The sequence below is a fragment of the Henckelia pumila genome, chromosome 2 (genome assembly GCF_033568475.1).
Source record: "Henckelia pumila isolate YLH828 chromosome 2, ASM3356847v2, whole genome shotgun sequence".
NCBI classification, from domain to species: Eukaryota; Viridiplantae; Streptophyta; class Magnoliopsida; order Lamiales; family Gesneriaceae; genus Henckelia; species Henckelia pumila.
The window spans coordinates 183475226-183495989 of record NC_133121.1 but is presented as its reverse complement, the minus strand read 5'-3'; the positions used below and the strand labels follow the sequence as shown (position 1 = coordinate 183495989).

The 20764-nt window shown below is 35.5% G+C and overlaps 2 protein-coding genes across 2 annotated transcripts; both read right to left on the bottom strand.

Moving 5' to 3' along the window:
• Window positions 1–3956, bottom strand: LOC140879135 (uncharacterized). Its single transcript, XM_073282795.1, has 4 exons — window positions 2534–3956; window positions 2230–2340; window positions 1309–2034; window positions 1–827 (listed from the first exon to the last, which is right to left on the bottom strand). Exons 1-4 carry the CDS (start codon window positions 3954–3956, stop codon window positions 1–3), a joined length of 3087 nt encoding a protein of 1028 aa, XP_073138896.1.
• A 4197-nt stretch (window positions 3957–8153) lies between these two features.
• On the bottom strand, window positions 8154–20161 carry LOC140879134 (putative disease resistance protein RGA3). The gene is made up of 5 exons (XM_073282794.1): window positions 20121–20161; window positions 14444–14932; window positions 13660–13791; window positions 13346–13539; window positions 8154–9324 (listed from the first exon to the last, which is right to left on the bottom strand). The coding sequence occupies exons 1-5, from the start codon at window positions 20159–20161 to the stop codon at window positions 8180–8182; spliced, it is 2001 nt and encodes a 666-aa protein (XP_073138895.1). The 3' UTR covers window positions 8154–8179.
• Window positions 20162–20764: the final 603 nt, after the last annotated feature.

Genomic DNA, 20764 nt, shown 5'->3' with positions numbered 1-20764 from the left:
TCAAGTTGTGGAGTAATCAGGACTTTTTAACTCGATCTCCATGTACGACACACTTTCCTCTTCACAGAACACCTTCAGTCGATGTCCATTCAATTTGAACATTTTCTCTGTATCCAAACTCTTAATTTCTACTGCACCATAAGAGAACACGTTAGTAACAACAAATGGACCAATCCATTGAGAACGAAGCTTACCTGGCATGAATTTCAACCGAGAATTAAAGAGCAGTACTTTTTGGCCAACAACAAATTGCTTCCTCAAGATAGAGTTATCATGAAACAACTTCTTTTTCTCTTTATAAATCCTTGAGTTCTCATAAGCCTTCAAACGTAGTTCCTCTAACTCTTGCAGGTACAGCTTCCTAGTCTCTTCAGCCTCATCCAAGTCCATGTTACAGCGTTTCACTGCCCAATATGCTTTATGCTCAATGTTAACTGGCAGATGACACGTCTTCCAAAACACTAATCTGTAAGGGGACATCCCAATAGGAGTTTTGTATGCGGTACGGTAGGCCCAAAGTGCATCATCTAGACGAATACTCCAATCTTTCCTCCCTGGATTTAACGTTTTTGCAAGAATAGACTTGATCTCTCTATTGGAAACTTCTGCTTGACCATTCGTTTGTGGATGGTAAGCTGTGGCTACCCTGTGATAAACTCCATATTTTTTCAGTAAAGCCTCAATAGTTCTATTGCAAAAATGAGTCCCTTGGTCACTGATTAGCGCTCTAGGGATTCCAAACCTGCTGAAAATGTTAAACTTGAGGAAACCTACAAAAACCTGCGAATCATTATTCCTGGTGGGTTTTGCTTCCACCCACTTTGATACTTAATCAACCGCCAAAAGTATAAAAACATAACCACATGATGAAGGAAACGGACCCATGAAATATATACCCCAAATGTCAAAAATTTCACAAACAAGAATGGGAGTTTGGGGCATTTGATTTCTATGAGATAAAGAACCCTTTCTTGGGAACTTTTCACAGTTTTTACAAAACAGATAAGCATCTTTAAACAGAGTTTTCCAGTACAAACCACTATCCAAAAATTTTCTAGAAGTTCTTTTCGGTCCAAAATGACCACCACATGCATAATTATGACAGAAAACCAAAACTGACTTGTACTCATTTTCAGGAAACACATCTCCTAATGACTTGATCAGCACAAAATTTCCATAAATCAGGTTCCTCCCACACATAATACTTTGCCTCACATCGAATCTTATTCTTACGGGATTTACTAAGGGAAGAGGGAAAAATTCCACTAACCAAATAGTTTACTATATCCGCATACCAAGGAACCATACCTTTAACTTGGAATAACTGTTCATCAGGAAAGAATTCAGAGATAGGCATGGATTCCTCTTCTTTCACCAATCTGCTCAGGTAATCGGCTACTGGATCCTCAGTTCCCTTCCGATCCTTGATTTCAAAGTCAAACTCTTGGAGCAGAAGTATCCACCGTATCAACCTCGGTTTCGACTTCTTTTTCGCCAATAGATACTTCAGCACTGCATGATCAGAATACACCAACACTTTAGAACCAAGCAAATATAATCTGAATTTATTTAAAGCAAAAACAATTGCTAAAAGCTCCTTTTCAGTAGTTGTGTAGTTGCACTGTGCAGGGTCCAACGTCTTTGATGCATAATATATGACATGACTCTTCTTATCAATCCATTGGCCGAGAACAGCTCCCACTGCATAGTTATTGGCATCACACATGATTTCGAAAGGCAAGTTCCAGTAAGGAGACTTGATTATTGGTGCAGTAGTCAGCATGTTCTTGAGTTTGTCAAAAGCCTCCTTGCATCGCTCTCCAAACTCGAAGGGTACATCCTTTTGCAGTAACTTGGACATTGGCAAAGTGATCTTTGAAAAATCCTTAATAAACCTGCGATAAAAACCTGCATGCCCAAGAAAAGCTCGAACTTCCTTAACATTAGTGGGGAAAGGTAAGTTTGTGATTAGATCAATTTTTGCCTTATCAACCTCTATGCCCCTGGACGAAACAACATGACCCAACACAATACCTTCAGTCACCATAAAGTGACACTTTTCATAATTCAGAACCAAATTGGTTTCCATACATCTTTTCAAAATCTTGGATAAGTGATCCAGACAAACCTCAAATCAGTTTCCATAAACAGTGAAATCGTCCATGAATACTTCAATGCAATTCTCAATATATTCAGAAAATATACTTAGCATGCACCTTTGGAATGTACTTGAGGCATTACAAAGTCCGAATGACATGCGTCTGTAGGCGAAAGTTTCAAAAGGGCACGTGAAAGTTGTTTTCTCCTGATCTTCCTGAGCAATGACTATCTGGTAGTAACCTAAAAATCCATCAAGAAAACAAAAAATAAGTTTTTTCAGCTAGCCTTTTCAATGTCTGATCAATAAAAGGTAAGGGAAAGTGATCTTTTCTGATGGCTAAGTTCAGCCTTCGAAAATCAATAACCATTCGCCATCCATTCTGTACCCGTATTGGTACCAACTCATCATTTTGATTTCTTACCACCGTAATGCCTGTTTTCTTTGGTACAACATGGATCGGGCTCACCCATTTGCTATCCGAGATGGGATAGATTATGCCTTCATCTAAGAGTTTGATGATTTCTTTCATTACCACTTCCTTCATTGTTGGATTCAGTTTTCTTTGGAACTCTCTTACCGGTTTGGCATCATCCTCCAAAAGAATTCTATGCATGCAAATCGATGGACTAATGCCTTTGATATCAGCTAAAGTCCACCCGATTGCAGTTTTATGCTCCTTGAGTACTGTGACCAACCTCTCTTCCTGATCTTCAGTCAATTTCTTTGAGATGATCACTGGTAAAGTCTCTTCATCACCCCGATATATATATTTCAAATGATCTGGCAAACTCTTCAACTCTATTTTGGGTGCCTGCAAAACGGAAGGTAGCAATTTTTTATGAGAGAATGGAATTTCAACCTTTGAATTTGTTACCCTCGTTTGATCAATTTCGTGTTCTGAAATTTCATAAGCTTCAGCTAATTCTTCTTTCACATCCAATTGTGCATACATCTGAAAATTTTCAGTCTCACATTCTTCCTCAAAAACTTCCTGCACAATTGAATCAACAACATCAATAGAGCATATAGAATGATTTTCACTTGGGTATTTCATAGCATCAAAAATATTAAATTTTACAATCTCTCCGTCAAATTCGACGGAGAGGGTACCATCATCGACATCAATCTTTGTCGTAGCTGTCTTCATGAATGGCCTTCCCAACAGAATTGGAGGTGAATTCGACATGGAATCCTCTTCCATTCGCAAGATATAGAAATCTGCGGGAAATATCAATTTCTTAACCTGCACCAAGACATCTTCAACAACCCCTTCCGGGTAAGCATTAAAACGATCAGCTAGTTGAATCACCACTCTAGTTTCTTTCAAAGGACCCAGATTTAGAGCACAATAAATCGAATATGGCATGACATTTATGGATGCACCTAAATCTAACATGACACGCTCAGTCTTAAAATTCCCAATAACACAAGGCATAGTAAACATACCTGGATCCTTGCACTTATTTGGTAATGACTTTTTTATTACACCAGATACATTTTCTCCCACACTCACTTTCTCATCACCTCTCAGCCTCCTCTTGTTGGTGCACAAATCCTTTAAAAATTTAGCATACCTTGGAATTTGCTTAATTGCATCAATAAAGGGTATGTTAATTTTCACCTTCCTAAACATCTCCAATACTTCATTCTCATAGTCAGTCTTCTTAGATTTTTCCAACCTAGAAGGAAAAGGAGGAACAACCACGTTAGATATATCAGATGAATGGGATGTGGGTTTTACCTTTGTTTGCTCCTCGGAGGTGTTTTCAGCTTCCTTGTCCATGTCCTTTCCTTCATTAGTCTTCATAGGAGAGATAGACTCAATTTCGATCTTCTTTCCACTTCTCAACACCATTGCACTTGCATTTTCTCTTGGATTTACTACCGTTTGTGATGGTAGTTTTCCAGAATTTTGAGCCTCCAAATTGCTGACCGCAGTAGCTAACTGGGTTATCTGATTTCCTAGATTCTAAATGCTGGCCCTCGTTTCCTGTTGGAATTTTTGAGTGTTAGTTGCAAGGGCTTTAACAATTTCATATAGAGACATACCTGAGTCAGAGGATTGTGCAGGTGCTGGTTGTTGTTGTAATTTTGTTGTGAAAATCCTTGTTGTCCTCCTTGGTTCTTGTAGCTGAAATTCGGGTGATCTCTTCATCCCGGATTGTAGGTATTGGAATATGGGTCATATCGAAGTTGTGGTTGTCCAGGAAAACCGCCAATTGCATTGGCTTGTTGTGTTGGATCTTCTTGTAATGTTGGACACATATCCGTCGGATGTCCACCAACCAAACATATACCACAAGATTTGACCTGTTGTGCTTGTCCTACAACCAATTTTTCCAAAAGAGATGTTAAAGAATCTAATTTTTGATCAATTGGACTAACACTTACCTCTTTAACATGTCGCGGAGCGTTGTCTTCTCTTGTTCCGAACTGTTGAGCATTAGCTGCCATGTTGACGATCAGATCACTTGCTTCTTGAGGTGTTTTGTTCACTAATGCTCCTCCACTTGCAGCATCAATCATGTTCCTATCAAGAACTGAGAGTCCCTCATAAAAATACTGAACCAACAGTTGTTCAGAAATTTGATGTTGCGGGCAACTCGCGCACAGTTTCTTGAATCTTTCCCAGTACTCATACAAAGTCTCTCCCTGTAACTGCCGGATCCCACAAATGTCCTTCCTAATGTTTGCTGCTCTCGAAGCTGGGAAGAATTTTTCCAGAAATTGCTGCTTCATTCCATTCCAAGTTGTTATTGTTCCAGATGACAAATAGTAGAGTCAATCCTTAGCCTTGTCAGCCAGAGAGAATGGAAAAGCTCGCAGTGAAATTTGTTCCTCTGTAATCCCTTGAGGTTTTATGGCAGTTCAAACAATATGGAACTCCTTTAAATGCTTATGCGGGTCTTCAACTGCAAGACCACGAAAAGTTGGCAATTAATGAATCAAACCAGACTTTAATTCAAAATTGGCTTCAGTAGTAGGAAATTGTATGCATAATGGTTGTTGAGTAACATTAGGATTAGCCAACTCCCTGAGGGTTCTCTGTGCTGGTTCTGCCATTGTTTCTTCTTGCTCACTTTCTTCAGTTTCAAACTCGGGGTCAGATTCCCTTTCAGATTCGCTCGAGTTCAATTTCGCGTTCAAACTAGGAGATGGAATTGATGCTTGGTTACGTCGTAGCCTCGCCTTTTTTCTCAACCTCTTAGCTGTGTTCTCGATTTTTGGAATATATTCTAATTCACCTGTACGAGAAGAACGAGGCATAAAAAAATAATTTAATAACAAGAACTCGAAATAAATAATTATAAACACCGTTCCCCGGCAACGGCGCCAAAATTTGGTAGGCCTGTCGTTAGCCAACAAACTTAAAATTCCTACTCTCTAACAAAACGAGTATAGTAATGAGTAGGTTCAAATCCACAGGGAACATATATTTATTTCTTTCAAGTAAATGTAACTAAAAGGGGGTTTTTGGTTTTCAGAAATTAAAAAAAAAAATAAGACTAATGCAAGAATTAACTAAATGAGATGAACAAATAATTAAATGAGAAATTCAAATATTTTACCAAACTCTGATTCAAGTAATTTTCGTATTTCAATTATATCACTAGTCATCGGCTAACAAATAATTTATTCATGCAGTTTCTAGCAATTAACCTTAAAATCATAGGGATAGCCACTAAGATTTTTGTGTTCTCCTATTTTAATTGACCAAACCCAGCATCCAGTCAAAACTTATCAATAACCAACTGGGCACGATAGCGTTCCATATTGATTAAAAATAGCTTTTTGATTTGTGAAAACAATTAATTCTAAAATCTAACAATCGAGATAGCTGCAACTGTTAAATCTAGTTTCATTGATTTATTTAGATCAAACATGTTATGATAGCACAACACGCCTAATCTATCGCTACTCAAGTACCAATCATTTATGACAATTACGGATCACTGAACTCATGATTAGCAATAGAAAATCATAAATCAAATTAATTTGTGAGATTAATTGACCCACAATTTTCATGAAAATAAATCATAAATCAACAAATACCAGAAACAAACAAGAACATCAATTTAAACCAAAACCTCACAGTGATAAATTGAAATACAAGAAATATTCCTTGAATCAGAAATAAAAACTTAGCCAAACATAGTTGGCTTCATAATTCTCTAGAATTAATATAAAAGATTAAACCTAGAAATTATGAAAAGAAAAAGAAGAAGAAAATATTCACCTGTCTTTTGCCGTGCAAATGTGCAGAAGGCAGAAGCGGAGCAGAAATCTAGGATTTCCTAAACTAACGTGTAAAACTAAGAAAAAAGGAAAAAAATAAAATCCCAAAAATTCAAAAAAAGATAAAGCATAACTAAAAAAATAATGTAGAGATATTGTTTTTAAATAGAAAATCTCCAACTATCTTTATTTATCTAAAAATTTTCTTTTCAAAATTCTTCCATAAATTAAATACCATATTTATAAATATGGTATTTTCTTCTCAAATTCTGAAATCTTCAATTTTCATAAAATAGTAACATCGTAGTAACTCAGCGCACCCACGCCTTGCTTCAAAACCTCTTCTAGTTTGCTCAATTTCTCAAACTTTCCTCTTGACAACTCCAAATGTGATAGAATTCAACTTTTTAGCCCAAGTTTTTGCCAAGATCATCAAACTTCCTCCAACTACAAAACATGACATAAACGCACCAATTAACATATGCAACAGACAAAAACCCGAGAAATATGATACTAAAAATATAAATATTATGAGTTTATCACGTTTTCACACCATAAATTATATATTACCTAAATTCTTGTACACGACACAAAAAAATATGAAGACACATAATATCACTTGATAAACAACAGAAGCCAAGTTAAATAAAATAAAATATAAGTGAAAAAATCAGACTTATCAAATCTCTCCACGCTTAAGCTATTGCTAGTCCTGAGGAAAAAATGAAACAAAGTGAAAAATAAAAGACACCAAGAAAATACTAACACACAAACATGAACAAAGGTCACCGAATTAATATATAACCACTTCAACATAGGTCACCGAATTCTTGTTCCATCCGCTTCAACATAATTGTAGCATAGTACCTCAACAAATCTCTCCTTCAATACACACAAAGTTTGGGAATATGAGAAATCTCATTCAATTTCTCCTTAAGCATTCCACTACACCCATCAATATGTAACTCTTTCAACCTGGTGAGGTGTCGCAAGCAGCTCACATCCTTTAGCTTCTCACAATCATACACATATAATTCTAGAACATAAAAATATATGTTGGTTGCCAAATTCTCTCCATGATGATCACAAACCTGTATGACGTCAAATTTTTTTTAAAAAAATATATATAGTAATTAGAACATATAAAAACAAAATATATAACCAATGTGAATGATGGAATTAACAATATTAATAATTGTAGCAGAGAATTAACTTGCCTGAATGAAAATATTTTGTCATTGAAATGTTTCGAAACCCATATAAACTTGGGGGATATGAGAAATCTCGGGGCTTGCTCTCATTCAATTTCTACTTCCAACAGAGATGACAAGTTATATATATGGGAAATGACATATATTACCTTCATGAAATCTCGGGTTTGCTGATAACTCCTTATGAAAGTTTTTTGAGCTAGAAGTCTCCTGTGATTCTAGATCTGTAGCATACACACCCCTTCTAGCTAAAAAATAACGAAAATGCCCTTTGACTTTTATGAATTCTTTAATTTATCACCTTTTATTGAAGATTTAAATGAAAACACAAATGCATTAACTTATATTTTCAATTAAGTTTATTTATACAATCACTTTAATTAATTTAAATATTAAATTTTATTTAAAAAATAATTAAAATTATTACATAATTTCGTGTATAACAAATATTAATAAAAAATAATTATATATAATTTTCATAGTTGTTTAACTAAAATTTGATTATTTTATTCAATTAAATATAGAATTATAAAACAAAATTAATTTTATTATTTATTTAAGTAGGGGTATTTTCGTCATTTTTTAGCTGGAAAGGGTGTGTATGCTACAAATCTAGTATCAAAGAGGGTTATTAGCTTAAAAAATTTTCATAGGGGGTTATCAGCAAACCCGTGATTTCACGGTCATTGTTGTTTCCTCCCATTGACGATTCATTTCTCCAGAAGAACTGTAAAATTTCTAGATTTTTCTTCTCTGATAAACGTGCTCTCTTCGATTCTTCTTTATCACCCACTTTTTCAAGATTCCATATCCTTAGTTTCCCCTCTAGATTCTTTAGACATCCCAGCTCATCAATTCGACATCCCTCCTTGTCGCTCACGATAAAATAGCTTAGTGATCGGAGTGAAGTTAGGTTCCTGATTTCAGGTGGCATCCATGAAAGTGAGTCTATGAAGCCAGAAAAAGCAAAGTGTCTCAGCCCAACTAAAAACTTCAGCTCATCTGGAAGCTTCCTCAGTTCCGTGCAACCAATGAGCCTTAAAGTTTGCAAATTGAAAAGTTTACAAATAGAACCCGGTAAATTTCTTATTCGACTCTCGGACAAGTCGATAAATCTCAAATGTATCAATTTTCCAATCGAACTTGTCAATTCACCAATGCTTGTTCCTTGTAAATCAAGAACACACAAATATTTGCAATCTGGAAACATGATATTGCCAATGAACTCGGCCTCCTCGAATTTGTTCAGAAACAAATTTGGCAGACAACTTGTCTGCTCCTTCTTGATATTGTTGTGCTCGTAGTCGACCGGTAAATATCTTACTCGAAGAGTAACTTCTTCAGCATTAGGAGATTTCGCCTTCTCGACCGAACTGGAGAGGTCATGAACAAAATCGTGCATCTTGCTATACATGATTCCGCCATACTTATCCATTTTTGGCTCGTGTAGGAAAAAAATTTGCAACAAAATAGTGTAAAACTTGTGGCCTAGAATCTCCATTTGATCACCACTTCCATCACTATTTCGAAAGAGCAACCCTTCTGCCATCCAAAGTTGGATCAATCTCTCTCTTTCTAGCTTTTCTCCCTTGCTAAAAATGGAACAATATGCAAAACATTTTTTAACCAATGAAGATGGTAATCGATCATAGCTGATCTTCAATACTTTCAACAGAGAAACATCATCATTGGCACTTTCTTGTTGAAATGACTTCCAATAATCTATTCTCTTGTCTCGTAAACTTCCCCCAACCACATTGGCTGCTAATGGTAGACCTTGACATGTTAGGTGAATTCAAAAAGAACACGCAGCAAACATTATTTGACCAAGTTGCTGTCTTTTGTGGAAATTAAAAAATCACAACGTGGCCAATTCTCCATCTTGCATTCATGAGCAAACTTGCCTATAAATAGGCACATAACCCTTGCTTGAAATGTATCCCAAAACGAAGCAATACAAAGCTTCTACAAATAGAGAGCATAAGAAAAATAGTGAGAGTTTTCTTGAGTATTCTCTTGTGTGAGTTAGAGAAATATTTTTTCGGTAATACTCGGGGTTTGGGTGTGGTGAGATATAGTGTTTTATATACACTTGTAATATTTCTCCGGCTATAAATATTGCAGCAGCTCCGTGGACGTAGCCTATATTGGGTGAACCACGTAAATCTTGGTGTTCTTGTTGATTGTTGTATTCCGCAATTATTATTATCGTCACGATCACTCCGGCATAATCCATAACAACTGGTATCAAAGCTGTTACGGTGTTCGGGAGCCTTGGTGAAAAATTTCTTAAAATTCTGAGTATGCTCTGTGGTTGCAGCTTTGTCTGATCTTCCACATCAGAAAAGATTTTTTGAAATTTTATTAAGGCAGGTGAAGCGATGGCCGGAAATGACGGATCGGGACCTGGAATCAATAAGTTTGACGATACAGATTTTACGTTCTGGCGGTTATAGATTAAAGATTATCTGTATAGCAAGAAGCTACATCAACCTCTATCCGGGGTGAAGCCAGAAAAGATGGAGGATGATGAATGGGAGCTTCTTGACCGACAAGTGTTAGGGGTAATACGATTGACCCTAACAAAGAACGTGACACACAACGTGGCGGAGGCAAATACCACGAAGGAGATGATGTCCATTTTGTCGGACATGTACGAGAAGCCATCAGCAAATAATAAAGTGTTCCTCATGAAAAAATTATTCAACTTAAAGATGGAGGAAGGTGCTTCAGTGGCAGCACACCTCAATGAATTCAACACGATTATTTCCCAGCTAACATCGGTTGAAATTAAATTTGATGATGAAATTCGAGCACTTATTCTTTTGGCGTCTTTGCCAAATGCTTGGGAGCCGATGCGGGCAGCGGTTAGCAATTCTGCTGGAAAGGGAAAGTTACAATTCAATGATGTCAGAGATCGAATCTTTGGTGAAGAAGTTCGCAGGATGGATTCGGGTGAAGGGACATCATCATCTGCCCTAAATCTCGAGAACAGGGGCAGAGGCAGGAGTGTAGAAAAGAGATCTAACCGATGGCGTGGCAGATCCAAATCAAGAACTGGAAAAGACAAAAATACCTTTGAAAAGAAATTGAAGTGCTGGAGCTGTGGTGAAACTGGTCACATGAAAAAAGACTGCAGATCACCCAAGAATAATGCAAATGCTGTTACTGAGGATGTACATGATGCCTTAGTACTATCCATGGAAAGCCCGGTTGATTCTTGGGTTATGGATTCGGGAGCTTCATTTCATACCACCGGTGATCGTGAGGTGTTTAGTAATTACATTGCTGGTAATTACGGAAAAATTTTCTTGGCTGATGGAAAACCGTTGGAAATAGCTGGTATGGGTGATATCAGTTTGAAAATGTCAAACGGATCCATCTGGAGCTCAACAAAGTTAGACATGTACCAAAGTTGACCCGAAATCTGATCTTAGTGGGACAGCTCGATGACGAAGGCCATAAAATGACCTTGGTGATGGCTCTTGGAAAGTGAGCAAAGGAGCCATGATTGTTGCTCGAGGAACGAAAACTGGAACCCTCTACATGACTTCCAGTTGCAGAGACATGTTAGCAGTTGTGGATGCTGGAGCTAACTCAAGTCTATGGCACTGTAGACTTGGACATATGAGTGAGAAAGAAATGAAGATGCTGATGTCAAAAGGGAAGCTACCGGAGTTAAAAACTGTCGAACACAAACTGTGTGAAAGTTGTGTTCTTGGAAAACAGAAAAGGGTGAGCTTTTCTAAAGGCGGTAAAGAACCGAAAGCAGCAAAGTTGGAGTTGATTCATACTGATGTATGGGGACCATCTCCTGTGACATCCCTTGGAGGCTCAAGATACTACGTCACATTCATCGACGATTCGAGCAGGAAAGTTTGGGTTTATTTTCTGAAAAATAAATCTGATGTTTACGAGACATTTAAAAGATGGAAATCCATGGTGGAGAATGAGTCCAACTTGAAGGTGAAGTGTTTACGGTCTGATAATGGTGGAGAATATAAAGATTTTGAGTTCAAGAAGTATTGTGCAAAGAACGGGATCAAAATGGAGAAAACCATTCCTGGTACACCTCAACAGAATGGTGTAGCTAAAAGAATAAACAGGACCCTGAATGAGCGAGCCAGGAGCATGAGATTGCACGCTGGACTGCCGAAATCATTATGGGCTGATGCAGTTAACACTGCAGCGTATTTGATCAACAGAGGACCTTCGGTACCACTTGATTGCAGAATACCAGAGGAGGTCTGGAGCGACAAAGGAGTAAACCTTTCGTTCTTGAAAGTGTTTGGTTGTCTCTCATATGTTCACATCGATTCAGCCAACAGAACGAAATTTGATCCGAAATCTAAGAAGTGTTTCTTTATTGGTTATGGAGATAATGAGTTTGGTTATCGGTTCTGGGATGACCAAAATCGGAAGATCATTCGGAGCAAAGACGTCATTTTCAATGAGCAAGTTTTGTACAAGGACAACTCAGACATTCCAACTGGAGATAAATGTCCTGAAGTCCAGAAGTCAAATGAAGTGCCATTGATTGATATTCCTGTGAATGAGTCGGAGGATAGTAACCAGGAAGAAGAAACTGCACAAGATGATGACCCACAAACTCCGGAAATTGAACTCAGGAGATCTTCTAGAACAATCTGACCACCTCAGAAATACTCCCCTGCACTTCACTATATTTTGCTGACTGATAAAGGTGAACCGGAGACCTTTGAAGAAGCAATGAAAAATGATGATTCAATCAAGTGGGAGTTAGCCATGGAAGATGAGATGGATTCACTATCATCCAATCAGACATGGAAGTTGATGGAACTTCCGGAAGGCAAAAAGGCATTACACAACAAGTGGGTGTACCGAATCAAAGAAGAAGTTGATGGCAGCAAACGGTACAAGGCAAGACTTGTTGTAAAAGGCTTTCAACAAAGAGAAGGCGTTGATTACACTGAAATTTTCTCTCCAGTGGTGAAGCTGACCACTATCAGAACAGTACTTGGACTAGTGGCTAAGGAAGACTTACATCTGGAGCAGTTAGATTTAAAGACGGCGTTTCTTCATGGTGACTTAGATGAAGAAATTTATATGAAGCAGCCATAGGGATTTAAAGTACGAGGGAAGGATAAAATGGTATGCAAACTTCAGAAGAGCTTGTACGGTCTCAAACAAGCTCCAAGACAGTGGTACAAGAAGTTTGATGGATTTATGAATAACAACGGTTTCCTGAGGTGTCAGGTGGATCACTGTTGTTATGTGAAGAAGATTGATGGTTCTTATATCATTCTACTGCTATATGTGGATGACATGTTGATAGCAGGATCTTGTCTGGAGGAGATTGATAAACTCAAAAGAGAGTTGTCAAAAGAATTTGCAATGAAGGATTTGGGAGCTGCAAAACAAATTCTTGGTATGAGGATCTTGAGAGATAGGGTGAACGGAGTCTTGAAGTTATCTCAGGCAGAGTACGTGAAAAAGGTGCTTAGCAGATTCAACATGGATGAAGCAAAACCGGTTAGTACTCCTTTGGCTAGTCATTTCAAACTAACCAAAGCTCAATCACCATCGACGGAGCAGGAGCATGCTTATATGAATAAGGTTCCTTATGCCTCTGCTATCGGAAGCCTCATGTATGCAATGGTGTGCACCAGACCAGACATATCACATGCAGTGGGAGTTGTGAGCAGGTTTATGAGCAATCCTGGAAAACAACACTGGAAAGCAGTGAAGTGGATTCTCAGATATTTGAAAGGTACTATCAGTTCATCTCTGTGCTTCAGAAAGTCAGATTCAGGCTTACAAGGTTTTGTAGATGCCGACATGGGTGGTGACCTAGATGGCAGGAAGAGTACTACTGGATATGTGTTCACATTGGGTGGTACGGCTGTAAGTTGGGTGTCCAAGTTGCAAAAGATTGTTGCACTTTCGACTACTGAAGCTGAGTATGTTGCAGTGACAGAAGCTAGCAAGGAGATGATATGGTTGAGATCATTCCTTGAGGAGTTGGGTCAGAAGCTTGAGGATAGCACATTACACTGTGACAGTCAGAGTGCTATTCATTTGGCAAAGAATCCTGTTTATCATGCTAGGACGAAGCATATACATGTTCGGTACCATTTCATCAGATCTGTTCTGGAAGATGGAATCTTGATGCTTGAGAAGATTCCTGGAAGTAAAAATCCAGCTGATATGTTCACAAAGGCGGTGACCACTGACAAACTGAAGTTATGCTCGACTTCAGTCGGACTGCAAGTATGAAAGAGAAATCATGAGTTGCTGCATTGATTGTGTGAAACCATGATTGAAATCAAGTCTTCAAGTGGGAGAAATGTTAGGTGAATTCAAAAAGAACACGCAGCAAACATTATTTGACCAAGTTGCTGTCTTTTGTGGAAATTGAAAAATCACAACGTGGCCAATTCTCCATCTTGCATTCATGAGCAAACTTGCCTATAAATAAGCACATAACCCTTGCTTGAAATGTATCCCAAAACGAAGCAATACAAAGCTTCTACAAATAGAGAGCATAAGAAAAATAGTGAGAGTTTTCTTGAGTGTTCTCTTGTGTGAGTTAGAGAAATATTTTCTCGGTAATACTCGGGGTTTGGGTGTGGTGAGATATAGTGTTTTATATACACTTGTAATATTTCTCCGGTTATAAATATTGCAGCAGCTCCGTGGACGTAGCCTATATTGGGTGAACCACGTAAATCTTGGTGTTCTTGTTGATTGTTTTATTCCGCAATTATTATTATCGTCATGATCACTCCGGCATAATCCATAACATGACATGCACGCGCAATCTCCTTTCCAATGGCTTCAAAATCTTCAGGAACTAGTTGACATGCACGCGCAATCTCCTTTCCAATAGCTACAAAATCTTCAGGAACTGGTTGGCTAGCTAGGAAAAGTTATCGCCTTAATTATCAACCAACAGTCATCAACCGATAAGAAATCTATAGAAGGAACGGTACGTGTTTTCACATATGATGCCACATGTTGATTTCGAGTGGTAACCATTATGAAATTTCCCCTCTTTGGACTGATTCCCTTCATACAATTCATGAAGCTGTCCCATTCACTCCTTTCGACATTCAGATAATCGTCAAGTACGAGCAAATATCTTGCTTCTTTCAGCTTGGATTGAAGCTGCTCCAAGACAGTTTCCTCGGCCAGAGATGAATCGTGAACAGATTCTTTGGACAAGATTCCCCAGATTTTCAGAAGCAAATCCTTTTTGTCAATAATTTTGGATACACTGACCCAAATCCTTTGATTGAAATGGTTCTTTATGGTTTGATGATTGAAAATATTCCGAGCTAGAGTGGTCTTTCCCAATCCTCCCATCCCAACAATGGGAACAACTGAGATAATCGATTCATCGCACCTTCAGCCATCTCTATTTTAGCTGTGAATTAATACAGATCTGATCTTTATGAGTCAACGATGCAAATGATGCAGCTAAAAGCAACGTATTCTATCTAAAAGCAATGGCCACCATGATTTTGGTTACAATATTAATGTAGCAAACGTACAGTACGTACCCAACGTGTTTCTTTTCGTTTTTTTAAAAAATATTATTTTTCATGCATAGCCAATTTCATAATTATTTAACTTCATGTTGCTAATTCTTTCATTTAGAATTAAAAAATTTATCAAGCTCTGAACATCCGTACGTTCTAGTTGAGCTGGGGTTTGTTGAAGGCAGTGGAAGAATTTATGAGAAAATTAAATACCATGTATTGCTACCTAAAACCAATGGCCACCATGCATGATGGTACAATAATGTAGTAAATAGTACACCAGCTTCTTTTCTTTTCTTTTTAACCATGCAAAATGATGCAGCAAATAGTAACCATGTATTGTTATCTAATAAATAAGCAAAAGCAAACATGTCGGATGGTATTATGCTTTTAGGCGTAATAAATTTCTAATTAAGTAACGGTGACAAAAGAATTTATGTTTGGATCTTTATTTTGTCGATAAATGTGGATTAGGTTTTAAACATATACTATTACAATATAAATGCAATCAAAGATTAAATTATTGTCATATAATTTATTTGTTATTAAAAATACAATGTGTCAATTCGTCTCTTATTTAATTATAAAAATTCACCTTCAAATTGGTTTGACAATTTTTTTTTGGAAATTTTCGTATTTTTTCGATGTAACGCTAATGTGACACTTTTGTGACAATGTCATGTATAGTGTCACATCAGCATTTTTTTTTATGAAAAATGACTAAAATTGCCAAAAATCAAAACATGCAAGACTAAACTGAAATTACGAGATCGTTGAAAACCCTCTACAACTTTTAAGTCAGGTCTTCAAATTTTGATCATAAACACCCGTGAAAACACGTACAGATAAGGAGATGAATGCTCAAATTTGAAAATATAGATATGTATGTGCTCAAGATTTGAAAATACAAGGAGTTTAATAAATAATTCGTTTTTCATATGGGGTTTTTAGTAATCTCGAAATTTCACAGAGGTGTGCATGCAATTATTTCATATGAAAATATAGAGCCAAAATCACAATGTACCAAATTAACGGACCAAAATTGTAATTTTTTATTTATTTTTTCATAATTATCTTTGATTTATTTATATTGATGAATGTAATTTATGATATTTAATTTTTTTGTTTAAATTCCAAATTATCCATAATTTTTATATTATATTTTTTCTTAATTTTCTACACACATTTTCTATCAAATGTTCATGCAATTATTTATCGGAAAAAAGTTACTTCTCTAATGAAATTTTTTATTTCTATTCACACTTTTGTGTATATAGAAATATTTTTCTTTAATAATTTCAGTGACAATATTTTTTTATCTGTCAAACATATATTCTTTATATATCAATTTTTAGATTTTCAAAGCATTATGTAGAAAATCTCTATACAATTAATGGAAAAATACACAATCTAAGAGCAAATTCACTACAAAAAAAAACGGAAAACGACAACGGATGTAGGGGGGTTAAAACCGTTGTAATTGTTGGTGTTGTAAAAAACATGTCCAACGATAACAGTTTATATCCATTGTTTTTGGAGGCATACTACAACGGTTTTGCAACAGTTTATATCCGTTGTCTTTGGAGGCATACGACAACGATTCTACAACAGTTTAAATCTGTTATCTTTTGAGGCTTACGACAACAGTTTTGCAACAATTTAAATCCGTTGTCGTTTTTCAAATAGCGTGTTTTTTTTAATAACCGGACTTTTTACAACAGTTTTATTTGGGCAAAGACAACAGTTTTAACCGTTTTCTATTTTAAAATAGAAAATCCACAGTAAAAAAATTTTGTCATTCTATTTACATTTTTATATTTACAATAAAATATATATATTATCTTTAATAATTTTAATGAATATATATTTTTATTTTTCAACATCTAATCATTTTTATGTTAATTGTTTTTAGATTTTTCTAAGAATTATATTTCGAGAAAATCTTATATTTCTAATGTATTTTTATTATAAAATATCTATTCAATTTTGACGTATCATTATTTTCAAATTTTTTTATAAATATGTCGTAACCAAAATTTATTTTTATAGTAGAATTGTTTTTTAAAAAAACTACTTTCATACTCGTGTTTTAAATTTTGTTTTATTATATTATATTGCATTTATAAAGTTAACTTCAAATACTAAAATATAAGTGCAATCAAGGAATAAATTATTGTCATATAGTTTATTTGTTATTAAAAATACAATGTATTTCATTACAGAAGTAACTTTTTGCCGATAAACAATTGCAGGAACATTTGATGGAAAATGTGTGTAGAAAATTAAAAAATATATAATATAAAATTAATGAATAATTTGGAATTTAAACAAAATTAAATATCATAAATTACATTCATCAATATAAATAAATCAAATATAATTATGGAAAAATAAATAAAAAATTGCAATTTTGGTCCGTTAATTTGGAACATTGTGATTTTGACTCTATATTTTCATATGAGATAATTGCATACACACCCCTGTGAAATCTCGAGATTACTAAAAACTCCATATGAAAAATGAATTATCTATTAAACTTATTAGGATCGGTTTAGATGTGTAGAGGGGGGGTGAATACACTCTAAAAATTTCTTTCAAGGCTGACTACGAATTCAATCGGTTTAGTGATTGAGTTCTCAGTTTTATCTTGATGTCTAATGCAATTTGAAAAACAGTGAGTGTGCGAAAATATGTCAAATTACAGATTCTGAATACTTGTAAAAACTTGTGTGTGCAAGATAGGTAGAAGCAAGTAAACTGATGAAAAGACGCAATGAGATGTTTATGGATGTTCGGAGATTTCAATTACTCCTACGTCACCCCTTCTTCTTCCTCGGAAGGATATCACTAGAATACTTTGAATTTTACAAATAGTTTGCAAAACCCCAATCCAGTTTAGGGCTTATACACTGCCTAAACAATAACTCCTAGTTACAGCTTCAGCTTCAGTTTCAGTCCTAGACTGATGAAATACACTTGTTGTAACTCGTTTACAACTTTACACAAGATCGATACTTGAATGATCAGAATAATCGTCTAAGTGTTGTGCTTCGAGTCCTTTTTGTAGTCTTTAAACTTTGGAAGCCTAGATATTATCACAGCAAGCGTTTTTGGCAAAAGTTGTTGCTCGATAGATTGAATCTCTTATTTATAGTCTTCGGGTGTTAATGGTCATAATTTCAAATCGGATCTGATCTTGAAGGTATTTTGAAATATACCCGTTGCATTTGTCACTGTCACTTGACAATTTCTGGAGCTGACATTCTCTTGGATCGCGGCACTACTTTCTGCAGAATGTGTCAGAGTACGAAAAACTCTATCTATTCAATTCGCACTGGTAGACTGATGCCTTTCAAGGTAAACTGATGCTTTTATCGTGAGGGTCGACTAATTCTTTCATCGAGGGTAGACTGATGCTTTCATCCTATCATTTTATCAAATCAGTTTAGCATCTTTGGAGATATATTAGTTGATCTTTGTCATCGGATCAGTTTATCAAATCAGTTTAGCATCTGGATCTTTTCAGTTTAGCGCTCGGATATTTTCAGTTTAGTATCTGGATCTTTTCAGTTTAGAGCTCGGATCTTTTCAGTTTATCACTCTGATCTTTTCAGTTTATCTCGATAGTTTTTCTCATCATTTTAGTATTTATTTGTAAATTCCAAAACTTAATTCTCAATCGATTTTCCAACAATCGATTTTCCAACAATTTTCTCTTTTTTGGTGTTTATCAAAACTTTAGATGATACTAATGTAAACTGACTTATCATGACTTATCATTTGATTTTGTCTAAATTGATTTTCCCCCTTTTTGATAAATCATCAAAAGGTGACGTAGAACAGTAAAAAGATGCTTTGATTCAAGATCAAAAATGTCAGCTACAAGTAGTAGATAAAATAACGAAGCAAAATCAGCTATCGTCGATCTGCCGGAGGTCGTGGAAGAGAAGATTTATTGTAAGGCCCGAAAATATTAATTTATTAATTATGAAATTTGAGATTTAAATTTTGTAATTTGGTAAAATATTGATTGGAGTATTTATGAAAATTGTAGATTTAATTTTCGAGCCAAAGATATTTAATTTGAAAATTTACGGATTTTGATAATTAAATTCCAAGATTCTTAAATTAAAAGAATAAAATATTTGGATTAAATATTTATGAGATTTAAGATTGAAATTTTGAGTTTGGAATTAACCAGGATTTAATTTGAGGATGAAATCCGAGCAAAAACCCAATTGCAAATATTGAGTAGTTCAAGGACTAAACTGCGATAAGGTACAAAATTATTTAATTTTAATCCGATACTATTTAATTTGAGAATATTTAGAGTTTAGAATTACATTCTAATATTTTTAAATTATTTAGGATTGAAATTGAATTAAATCGCTTGTCTGGGGACTAATTTGCAATTAGGCCAAAGTTTAGGGACCAAAGTGAAATTTCTTTGCAACTTGCTTTGTTTATACGTGTAAGATATAGAAATCACCAGATTACTCAGCCCAAAGTCAGTAGGGAACCGAGAGAGAAGTAAAGGAGGGTTCCAAACCATTTTTGACCCTTTCGAGCTTCGATAAAAATTGATCCGGCCGGTAGAATTTTCGATTGATCGTATATTTGCGATCACGATTTCGAGTGCTAAGTTTTGACGTAATTATGATGAAGTTTTATGATTTTTAAATTTTATGATATTGTTAGAATTAAGATTTTATTGGATAAATATGTTATAGTATAGACGACGATAGTATATCTATGTCGGATCGAGAAAAGATCGTCGTTTAAACATGTTTTTGATTTATTGATTTAATTCTGAAAATTAAGGGTGATGGATTTCGAAATTATGCTGATGAAATGAGTTGGATATTGAGTTTAGATCATAGATAAGATAATGTTTCAGCTTTTGGAATTATTGAATTCGAGCCGTTACGCCGCCGGTTGGAGATTTTGAATTGATATTAATCTGAATTTTTGAAATGATATTTACGTGAATGGCTTGAGATTATTGATGAGGATATATAGCTGAAACAATGATGTTTATGCTTTTAGAATTACCCGTTTCGAATAGTTTCGACGTCGGATTTCATTCCGGCCATTTGATCAAATATTTGAAGTTGAATGAGCTTTGTTTCAATGGTAATCGGATTTAGAATAGATTATTGAGATGGCATGAATTCAGTTTAGACCTCAAGTATAATATATCGAGTTCGAATCGAAGAAATTGAAGCCAAATCAAAGAATGGACCACGTATGTGATTGTTATGATTTTCCAGCGTGGCTTCAATCATTATGTTTCTGACTTTGCTGGTGTATGATGATATTTTGCTAATCTATATAGCTTGAATATGCTTTGTTTCAGATTAGATAATAGATTGATCGAACTCGAGAAGTCCAGCTTCGAATGGGAGAGTTTTGGAGCAAGCTTGAAGTTGTTTTCTACCTTGATGTTTGATTGAACTTGAGCAGATTTTGATACATGTCTTGTGGATGATTTCCAGATTTGGAACACATTCAAAGAAAGAAAGAAAGAAAGAAAGGTATAAGACAACATCGAGAGTCAGGAATTTAATACTTAAGAATGACACTTCTTGAGTTATTTCGCAAAAACCACATACTTGTTTATCGTTTGTGTTTATATTATTGATGTTGTCGATCCATTTCAGATAGTGGATCATTATATGATATGATATGAGATATGA

Bases quoted from the DNA above. Each gene is read 5' to 3' on its own strand.
- LOC140879134 (XM_073282794.1), bottom strand. From the start codon at position 20,161: ATGGCCGGAATGAAATCCGACGTCGAAACTATTCGAAACGG. The intron at 14,933-20,120 runs GTAATTCTAAAA...AGATGGCTGAAG, and splicing joins GTCGAAACTATTCGAAACGG to GTGCGATGAATCGATTATCT. The intron at 13,540-13,659 runs GTACCGAACATG...CAACTCCTCAAG, and splicing joins AGAACAGATCTGATGAAATG to GAATGATCTCAACCATATCA.
- LOC140879135 (XM_073282795.1), bottom strand. From the start codon at position 3,956: ATGGTGTTGAGAAGTGGAAAGAAGATCGAAATTGAGTCTATCTCTCCT. The intron at 2,035-2,229 runs GTACATTCCAAA...TGGTGACTGAAG, and splicing joins CGGACTTTGTAATGCCTCAA to GTATTGTGTTGGGTCATGTT. The intron at 828-1,308 runs GTATGGTTCCTT...CGGTTGATTAAG, and splicing joins ACAGTTATTCCAAGTTAAAG to TATCAAAGTGGGTGGAAGCA.